Source organism: Penaeus chinensis, chromosome 41, assembly GCF_019202785.1.
Source record: "Penaeus chinensis breed Huanghai No. 1 chromosome 41, ASM1920278v2, whole genome shotgun sequence".
Lineage (NCBI taxonomy): Eukaryota > Metazoa > Arthropoda > Malacostraca > Decapoda > Penaeidae > Penaeus > Penaeus chinensis.
This window is the reverse complement of record NC_061859.1, coordinates 18,601,178-18,611,177: the sequence shown is the minus strand read 5'-3', so window position 1 is coordinate 18,611,177 and position 10,000 is coordinate 18,601,178. Positions and strand designations below refer to the sequence as shown.

General features: G+C 44.4%; 2 protein-coding genes across 2 annotated transcripts in view; both read left to right on the top strand.

Annotated features, from left to right (window-relative positions):
• LOC125047501 overlaps nt 1-3,326 on the top strand; it is a 4,547-nt gene extending 1,221 nt beyond the window's left edge. The window contains exons 1-5 of the mRNA XM_047645740.1: nt 1-182; nt 600-693; nt 982-1,245; nt 1,519-1,667; nt 2,222-3,326. The exon at nt 1-182 is cut by the window's left edge and continues 1,221 nt beyond it. Coding sequence (XP_047501696.1) covers nt 10-182; nt 600-693; nt 982-1,203 — 489 coding nt within the window. The 5' untranslated portion in view covers nt 1-9 and the 3' untranslated portion in view covers nt 1,204-1,245; nt 1,519-1,667; nt 2,222-3,326. The remainder of the gene's footprint in view (nt 183-599; nt 694-981; nt 1,246-1,518; nt 1,668-2,221) is intronic.
• Nucleotides 1,570-2,459, top strand: LOC125047568. Its single transcript, XM_047645845.1, has 2 exons — nt 1,570-1,667; nt 2,222-2,459. Exons 1-2 carry the CDS (start codon nt 1,570-1,572, stop codon nt 2,457-2,459), a joined length of 336 nt encoding a protein of 111 aa, XP_047501801.1.
• Nucleotides 3,327-10,000: the final 6,674 nt, after the last annotated feature.

Sequence of the window (10,000 nt, the reverse complement as noted above, 5' to 3'; positions counted from 1 at the left end):
GTGGAGTCCATGCTGTTGTCTATTTCTATTTCTTATGTCTACGTCTTATGCTTAGTTGTGTTATGTGTAGGAGCATTAAGAATATCATTTTTTTCATTTGCAGAGCTTGATGGAAACTTTGTTAGCAAAGGTATTGGAATCCTGTGTCAAGGTCTTGGAGTCTATCAACAGTTATTTAAAAGGTATGTGTCTGCACACCATTTGAGTTGTCAGAAGCAATCGCATTCTCTTTATGTGAGTTTGACATGAATTCATGTTCTTTAGAAATATTTACGTTTGCTAATAGAAAGGGAGGTGGAATGGAAAGAAAATGTGAATGCAGGAAAACAGGCAGACAGGAGAGAAAGAGGAGATGAGAGTAGAAGATTGCAAGTAAAAGGCATTAGAAAAGATTCAGGGAGAGAAGATGAAGTAGAGGGAGGGAAGGGGAAGTCATATAGAGGCCAATAAGGATTAATGAAAATAGACAAAAAGATGGAAAAGAAAGTGCAAGATTTCCATGGCTTACTTCCTGCTGTATTGTCATAACCCATATTTTTATTTAGTAGCTCAGTTAGATAGAAGAGTAATCACTGGATTTATTTGTGTATTATTTTCAGGAGTGGATTAGCAGACAGAGAGGCTCTGAACCACTTCATCAGTAAGAGCAGCAGAGATGTTAAGAAGACCGCAGAGTGCCTTATGGAGGTTGAGGTATGGGTTCTGGTGAATTTTTGTTTGTATTCATAACATTAAAACAATGTGTCGCAAAAGAGTGTAAAAGTCTATTAATAAACTGAATTTTTAAGTATATTCTTGAACTACAGTGTATAAAAGTAATTCATAGGATGATTTTTCATAATGATCTATAAAATCATGTTAATGTAACAATTTAAGGAGTGCATAGACCTTTCTCCTATTAAAGCAACTTATTATAATACTTCCGGAACCATTACCTTCACTAACACATCCAGCTATCATCATCCTCAAAATCCTCTGCAGGATGAATGGGCCAACTTCCTTAGGCAACTGGAAGCCAGGGAAGGTGAGAGAAAATCCATTATAAAGCCAGAGGTCGGTGATGCAGCTCCCAGAGATGTAATTCTCCATCGAGTGCCTGATTCATTGCATGACAAGCTTGGGGCGGAAGTCACATTACATGACCTCCTCCCAATGCTACCCCAGGAGAGGACTCTACTTGTGCTAAATAGGCACTTTGCCTGACTTCCATGACGCATCCACGTGGCCCAGCTGGCAGAGAGACATGTGAGTGACCTCTTTATTCTGAATTTTTAATTTTTTATATATATATATATATATATATATATATATATATATATATATATATATATATATGTATATATATATATATAAATTTAATTCATCTGTTGATACCATGCCAGCGTTATTACTGATTTTTTTATTGCCACCTATTGTTTTAGTGTAATTTTTAAAATGTATAAAGACGCACAAGGTATACAATAACTAGGTATACAGCCTAGGTCTAATTTGATGTTATCTCTATTTTTCACCAAACAGGGTGAACTCACTGCTGCTGGTTGCAATGTGGTGGTATTAACATTTGGGGAGATGTCAGGTGCAAGGAGATGGCTGGAGGAAACTCACTGTCCTTTCCCTTACTTCACTGAACCAACTCTTTCCATTTACCAGAAACTTGGGTTGAAAAGGTAATGTACTGAGGCCACTCTGTGCTAGGAGAGGGGGGAAAATCTAGTGTGGTAAGGACTGCTAGAGAATAATGAATATATCTGAAGGAATTAGCATGTTCACTGATTTTGCAGTCAGAGTAAAATATTGTGGACTAATTTTGCATAATATTTGAAGATTCAGATAATTATTATTATTATTATTATCATTATCATTATCATTATCATTATCATTATCATTATCATTATCATTATCATTATCATTATCATTATCATTATCATTATCATTATCATTATCATTATCATTATTATTATTATTATTATTATTATTATTATTATTAACAAGGATTTCATTCTGTTATCATTTAGAATTTTTAAAATTTAGTGAATAAAGCACAGATTGTTGTTACCTGTAATAGTTTGTTTGCCAGATATTTCGGCCAGATAAAATTTTCATGATTAAAACTAGATAGTAATCAAATTACTTTGTGTACTCTATAGTTATGTCCATGTAATGATGACAAATATAGCAATATTCATATATATGTATGATAGCTTATGTTTTCTTCAAACAGGTCCATTGTGTCTGTCTGGAACTCAACAGCCCTAGGTTTTTATGGTGCTCAGATGGCCAAGGGGACACCACTACCAAAGGCATATGCAGACATTGAGGATGACCCACACCAAATGGGCGGGGACTTCATCGTGGACAAACATGCAAAACTTGAATTTATATATCATAGTAAAGTGCCAAGCGATAGGCCATCTGTAGATCTCATTCTTGCATCATTGAAGAGAATGAATCAGCCTTAAAGAGTGCCTCTCTTTGCTTGGATACACACCAGTTTACATATTTTGTGATTTCTATGTAGAGACTCTATATATGGGAACAGTTTTGGCTATTGTATAGTCCACCATGTCCATTGATTATTGGCATTGAAGCCACACGCTTGATTATTAAAAGCAAATAACACTTACCAAACAGAGAAACAACTGAAAATACATTCCATTTGAGATAACATTCCACAAATCCAACTTGCACCCATGGGACTTTTATTATTTTATTTATCATTTATTTGTAAGGCAAATAATTTCTGTGGTTGTGAACTTTAGGTTTAAGAGCTGGTGAGGCATTTTGTGTTGATTGGACTAGTCTCTGTATTATAGAAAATTTGTTGCAAAATTTCTGCTTTTCAGTATTTCATCTAGTGCAGAAATATAAAAATTGCAACTGGCAGACTGCTTTGAACATATGTATTAAATCTCTCAGTCACAAATAAGCACATATGAAAATTAGAAATATATATTTTTCCAACACAAGTATATATAAATATATATATTTATATTGATACGTGGCAGTTAACTGTAAAGTGAAATATTTACTGTTGCTCACAGAGTTGAATTATTTTTGTGATGTGAATATTTTGTGAGAGTGAGAGTAAGACCCCAAATAGAGGTGTAACATAAATTTTGTAATTATTAATCTGTACCCAGGTCTTATTTTAAAGGTCAGAAAAGAAAACATAAATTTGTAGCTTGGTTATCAAGAATTTGCAGATGATTCTTTGCCTTTTTCTTTTTCTTTTTATCGAAGGCTTATAGCACATGGAGTAGAATGTGGACTAGGATACAGTTTATATTTTGCTGTTCTGTGTATTCATCTTTGGGGGGGTGGCGCCTTAGTTGTTTTTTGTAAAAATTTGGTTTTTTTTTTTCTACATAAACATTGGAATGAAACACATTATTGGGTTCCTGGAGTATCTTAATATTCTGGGCCAATGGAAAGGTGGTGCTGTAGAGAGCTGACATCTAATTGTGGTTTGGGGGTTTATGTTTACCCCGTTTCGGTTGGCTCATGGTTTTGTGTCTATTGTCGGAACGGGAGAATGGTGGGTTTGCGTAATTGTTCTGTATACAGTTTGAGGCGTGAGTGAAAATTTGGGCTAGCTTGGTTAATGGGGAGGCGGTGGTAGTTTATGTGGGGCGGGGGCCCACCGGGGGCGTGGCCGGGGGGTACGTGAGGGTTGGGTTGGGGTTTTGTATATTGGTTGAGTTGGTGGTGGGGGGCCCTTGTAAGTTTGGGGGTGGGGGGGGGGCGGGGATTTTTGAGGGTGGGGATGGGGGGGGGGCGGGGGGGGGGAGGGACGGGGGCGGCGGGAGGGAGGGAGGGAGGGAGGGAGGGAGGAGGGAGGGAGGGAGAGGAGGAGGGAGGGAGGGAGGGAGGGAGGGAGGGGGAGGGTAGGGGAGAGAGGGAGAGGGGAGAAAAGGGAGAGAGGGAGAGAGGGGAGAGGGAGAGGGGAGAGAGGGAGAGAGGGAAGAGAGGAAGGGAAGGAAGGACGGAAGGCCGGGGAAGGAAGGAGGAAGGAAGGAGGAAGGAAAGGAGAAGAAAGAAAAAAGAAGAAAGAAAAGCAAATAAAGAAAGAGGACGGAGGGAGGAGGAGGGGGAAGGAGGAAGAGGAAGGAAGGAAGGAAGGAGGAAGGAAAAAAAGAAAAGGAAAGACAAAAAAGAAAGAAAGAAAGGAAGGAAGGAGGAAAGGAGAAAGGCAGAACGGAAGAAGAAAGGCGAAGGCAGAATACAAAACAGAGAAACCAAGACTGAACGCACCGGCATCCTGTATCCAACCTCCCCCTCCCTCCCTCCTCCTTCCTTCCTTCCTTCCTTCTCCCTACTCTCTTCCCCCCCCCCCCCCTCTTTTTTTCCTCCTCCTCTCCCTCTCCTCTCTCCCTCTCCCTCTCATCTCCCTCTCCTCTCCCCCCCCCTCCCTCCTCCTCACTCTATCTCTTTCTCTACTCATCTCTACTCTATCTTCTATTCCTACCCCACTCACTACTCTCACTCACTCACTCACTCACTACTCACTCTCATCTCTCCTCTCTCTCTCTCTCTCTCTCTCTCCCCTCTCTCCCCCCCCCCCCCTTCTCTCTCTCTCTCTCTCTCTCTCTCCCTCTCCCTCTCCCTCTCCCTCTCCTTCCTCTCCCTCTCCTCTCCTCTCCTCTCCCCTTCTTCCCCCTTCCCCCTCCCTTTCCCCCTCCTCCCTCCTATCTATATCTCTATCTCTATCTCTATCTCTATCTCTAAACTTTTCTCTATCTCTATCTCTATCTCTATCTCATCTAAATCACTCACTCACTCACTCACTCACTCACTCATCACTCACTCACTCATCCCCTCACTCACTCACTCACTCACTCACTAACTCTTCTCTCTCTTCTTCTCTCTCTCTCTCTCTCCCTCTCCCTCCCTCTCTATATATATATCTCCCCCCCTCTCTTCTATATTTTTTATATCCCCCCTCCCTCTCTATTTTTTATCTCCTCCCTCCCTCCCTCCATCCCTCCCTCCCTCCCTCCCTCCTCCCTCCATCCCCCCCTCCCCCCCTCCCCCCCTCCCTCCCCCCCCTCCTCCCCCCCTCCCTCCCTCCCCCCCTCCCCCTCCCTCCCTCCCTCCCCCCTCCCCCCCTCCCTCCCCCCCCCCCCCCCCCCCCCCTTCCCCTTTTTCTTTAATCACCTATAGATTTGAATTTCCTTATATATAGCCCCTTCTCCCTTTATGTTCTTCAAATGGTCACATTTACAGCTGGTTAACTTCATTATTCTCAGTTTGGGAATGGACTAGTAGAAAATGTATTAATTTATTTCCTAATATACCTTGGGTATTTGATCACATGTATATATATATTTTTTTTTTATGCTGTGACTTTGATTGTCAATTATGTAATTCTTATAAGAAAAGAAATCTCATCCAGGATATGACTTGCTGAGTGAGATTATGGTGGTCTGGTAAGCACATTGAAATAAGGGATCAGTGTATATATTTACACAGAACATTAATTAATATTGCCTGAATAGAAAAAAAAATCTCTAGGTCTAATTGAAAACTTGGGAATAAAAGGAAGCAGTCATAACATATTTCTTCCCAAAGTTATAATAATGAAGAACATTTTAGTAATAAGGGATTTGATGGATGGAAAATGATATTTCTTTCTCACACAGAAGTCAGGCTTGTTTATTTTCCCTGAAAACGAGAAAGGGGGGAAGGCCTAAAAATTTTGATATTAAGGGGGAAAAAACAGAAGGAGAAAAAAAAAGTTTAAAAAAAAAAGGAAAAAAGATTTTTTTAACCCACCAAGGAAGAAAAAATTAAAAAAAAAAAATACAAAGGAAAAATTTTAAGGAGGGACGGTGTTGATTTTTTTTTTTTAAAAGGTTTTAGAAAAGATTAAAAAAAGAAAAAAATAAAAGAAAAAGAGCCGGGGAAGTGAAAAAAGAGGGGGGAAAAGAGAGGGGGGAGAAAAAATTGAATGAACGAAGAAAGGGAGGTTTGGGTGAAGAAGAAATTGAGGGAGAGAAAGTGGGGTTTGGGAAATTTTTCCCCCCAGTAAAGTGAGATTTGTTGAGGAGGGAAAATTTTTAAAAGGAGAGAAGAAGGAAAAAAGGAGGCAAGAAAAAAAAGAGAAGGAAAAGAAGGGGAGAGAGAAAGGGAAAAAGGGGGAAAGGGGGAGGGAGGGGTGAGAGGAGGGGGGGGTTTGGGAGGATAAGGGGGGGAGAGGGGGAGGGAGAGGGGGAGAGGGGGGAGAGGGAGGGAGGGGGAAGGGAGAGGGGGGGGGGGGGAGGAGAGGGAGGGAGAGGAGGAGGGAGAGGAGAAGAGAGACGAGAGGAGGAGAGAGGAGGGAGAGGGAGAGAGGAGAGAGGAGAGAGGAGAGAGGATGAGGGAGGAGAGGGAAGAGGAGAGAGGGATGGCGAGAGAGAGGAGATGAGAGGAGAGGGAGGAGAGAGAGGAGAGAGGGAGAGAGGGGAGGATGAGGAGAGAGATAGGAGAGGAGAGGAGAGAGGAGGAGGAGGGGAGAGAGAGAGGGAGAGGAGGAGAGATGAGAGGAGGGAGGAGAGAGAGATGGAGAGAGAGGAGGGATGAGAGGGAGAGAGAGATGAGGAGGAGGGAGAGAGAGTGAGAGTGAAGAGGGGGAGGGAGAGAGAAGAGAGAGTGAGGAGAGAGAGAGAGAGAGAGAGAGGAGAGGAGAGAGGGGAGAGAGAGGATGGAGGAGAGAGGAGGGAGAGAGGGAGGATAGAGAGAGGGGAGAGAGAGAGGAGAAGGAGATGAGAGAGGAGAGAGAGAGAAGAGAGAGAGAGAGGAGAGGAGAGAGAGGAGAGGAGAGAAGGGAGAGGAGAGAGGAGAGAGAGGGGGAGAGTGAGGAGGAGAGGAGAGGGTAGGGAGATGGGAGAGAGAGAGGAGAGGGAGAGAGAGAGAGAGAGAGAGAGAGGGGGAGAGAGGGAGAGGAGGAGAGAGAGAGAGGGGGGAGAGTAGAGAGAGAGAGAGAGGAGAGAGGAGAGGGAGAGAGAGAGAGAGAGAGAGAGGGAGAGGAGGAGAGAGGGTGGAGGGAGAGAGGAGAGGGAGAGAGGAGATGAGAGAGAGGGGGGAGAAGAGTGGAGGAGAGGGAGAGAGAGGGATGACGGGATGAGGAGGAGAGAGATGAGTGGTGGATGGAGAGGAGAGGTGAGAGAGAGGAGAGAGAGAGGAGGAGAGAGAGGAGGGAGAGTGAGAAGAGGAGGGAGGAGAGGAGGAGAGGGGGAGAGAGAGAGGGAGAGAGAGAGAGAGATGAGAGAGAGAGAGGATGAGAGATGTTGGAGGAGAGGGAGAGAGAGGAGAGGAGGTGAGAGAGAGGAGAGAGAGAGAGAGAGAGATGAGGGGTGGAGAGGAGAGGAGAGGGGAGGGAGGGAGAGGAGAGGGAGAGGAGAGAGAGAAGGGAGAAGAGAGAGAGATGAGAGAGGTTGAGGAGAGAGAGAGAGGAGAGGGAGAGGAGAGAGAAGGGAGAGAGAGAGCGGAGAGAGGGAGGAGAGAGGAGAGGATGAGAGGAGAGAGGGAGAGTGGAGGAGAGGGGAGAGGGAGAGGGAGAGGGAGAGAGAGGAGAGGAGAGGGGAGAGGAGAGGGAGAGGAGAGAGAGAGAGGGGAGAGAGAGGGAGAGGAGGAGGGAGAGAGAGAGAGAGAGGAGATGAGAGAGGAGAGGAGGGATGAGCGGAGAGGAGAGTGAGAGATGGAGAGAGAGAGAGAGAGAGGGAGGGGAGGAGAGAGGATGAGAGAGAGAGAGGGATGAGAAGGGCGGGAGAGATGGAGGAGATGGAGAGTTGAGGGAGAGAGAGAGAGAGGATGAAGGGAGGTTGATGGGAGTAGAGAGAGAGAGATGAGTGGAGAGAGGAGAGAGGGAGAGAGAGAGGGTGAGAGAGAGAGGGGAGGAAGAGGAGGAGAGGGGAGAGGGCGAGAGGAGAGAGAGGGAGAGGAGGGTGGAGGAGGAGAGAGAGAGAGAGAGAGATCGAGAGAGGAGAGAGAGAGAGAGAGAGAGGAGAGAGAGAGAGGAGGAGAGCTTGAGAGAGAGAGAGAGAGGAGAGGGATGGAGAGAGAGGGAGAGGGAGATGATGGAGGGATGGGAGGTGAGAGGGAGGGAGGGAGGGAGTGGAGGGGGAGAGAGGAGGATGAGGGAGAGAGAGAGGGAGATGGAGGGGGAGGAGAGAGGGATGGAGGAGGAGGAGAGGGGAGGGAGAGAGGGGAGGAGAGGATGAAAGGGAGTGAGAGAGAGGGATGAGAGAGAGAGGTAGGAGAGAGAGAGGAGGAGGAGAGAGAGATGTAGGGAGGGAGAGGGGGAGAGAGGAGATAGAGAGGAGAGAGAGGGGAGGGAGGGGAGGGAGGGAGGGAGAGATGAGAGGAGGAGAGAGAGAGAGAGAGGAGAGGGGGAGAAGAGGTGAGAGAGAGAGAGATGGGAGGAGAGGGAGGGAGAGGAGGGAGGAGAGGAGAGGAGAGATGGACGAGAGAGGAGAGAGAGAGTGAGAAGAGGAGGGAGGGAGGGAGGGAGGGAGGGAGAGAGAGAGGAGAGAGAGAGAGAGAGAGAGAGAAGAGAGAGGGAGAGAGGAGGGAGGGAGGATGAGAGAGAGAGAGAGAGGAGAGGAGAGGGAAAGAGAGATTGAGGATGAGAGAGGGAGAGAGGAAGGAGAGTGGAAGAGAGAGAGAGGGGGGAGAGAGTGAGGGGTGAGAGAGATGAGGAGAGAGGGAGAGAGAGGGAGAGAGAGAGAGAGAGAGGAGAGGGAGAGGGAGAGGGAGAGAGAGAGAGGGAGAGTGAGGGAGAGAGGGAGAGAGAGAGAGAGAGAGAGAGAGAGAGAGAGAGAGAGGGAGAGGGAGAGGGAGAGGGAGAGGGAGAGGGAGAGGTGGATTGCACCATTAAGTTGAGCCAAAATACTCTGAGACTATTTGTCAAAATCAATTATATTTATCTCTACAAGAACTTAAACTAGATCCATATACTTTCACATTATTTCATAGGATACAAGGAACACATTCTGGAAATCAATTACTAAAGACAAAAAAAAATATACACTTTTACTGTTCTAGTTTTCTCTTTTTCAGATGAAGGTGCAAAGTCTGCAGGGAAAGCAAACACTATGACTAATATCAGATTCTATAAACTGCCTGGAATCTGAGTCACGCACTTTAAATAAAGACCAGCATTGTTTATTTACAATCAGCAAATGATGTTAGGTCCATAATGATTTTAAATATATGGAACTAACGTATACACACTGATAAAATATAAAGTTTACTTCCAACAAAATGGTTACTAAAAAAAGTGACACCTTCATGACATTTGAATTTACGTTATTACTTGCATTTTAGTACCAGATTCAGTGTATTGTTTTTTGTTTTGTTTTGTTTTTGTCCTAAAGAGGAGCTAGTCACTATGCAAACACAGGGAAGACAACAAAAAAAAAGTATATGGGGATGCAATAGTGTCAATCAAACTGACTTGTCAGTAAATCAGTTCAGAGTTCAGATGTCTTCATTAAGTTACTGCAACCATAGGTTAAAGATTTACACACCATACACTGTGAAATATCAGTACCTCTTTGCAATTATAATATCTGGTTAGAAAGCTGCATTTGATCTTTTTATATAATAAAGTAAATATATATGTTTTACCTGGGAATGTAAATTTGACCAATATTGCTATGCCCTGTGACTAGTACAAAAGCCTTAAATAGAAAATAGACTAAAGCAGTATTAGTATTCATGGCAAATCATAATAATAAGGGATTTGATGGATGGAAGATACTAATAATTTCTCTGTTGATGTCTCACGCCTGTGTTGTAACTAGCAAGAAAATTTATTATGCATATACATGATGCACCTAATGCTGCAAAGTGCTTCATTACAAAGGAGCAGAACAAAGAGTTCACTTGCTGACTCCTAGTTCTCAGCACCCTTGCTCCTCTCACCCACTCCAACATGGGTCTAAAAACAGGAGTAGCAGGAGGATGTGAAGCGAGGGAAATGCTTGTGTCATGTTTTACAGAAAGAGAATAAGACATCCAC

Bases quoted from the DNA above. Each gene is read 5' to 3' on its own strand.
- LOC125047568 (XM_047645845.1), top strand. From the start codon at position 1,570: ATGTCAGGTGCAAGGAGATGGCTGGAGGAAACTCACTGTCCTTTCCCT. The intron at 1,668-2,221 runs GTAATGTACTGA...TTCTTCAAACAG, and splicing joins CAGAAACTTGGGTTGAAAAG to GTCCATTGTGTCTGTCTGGA.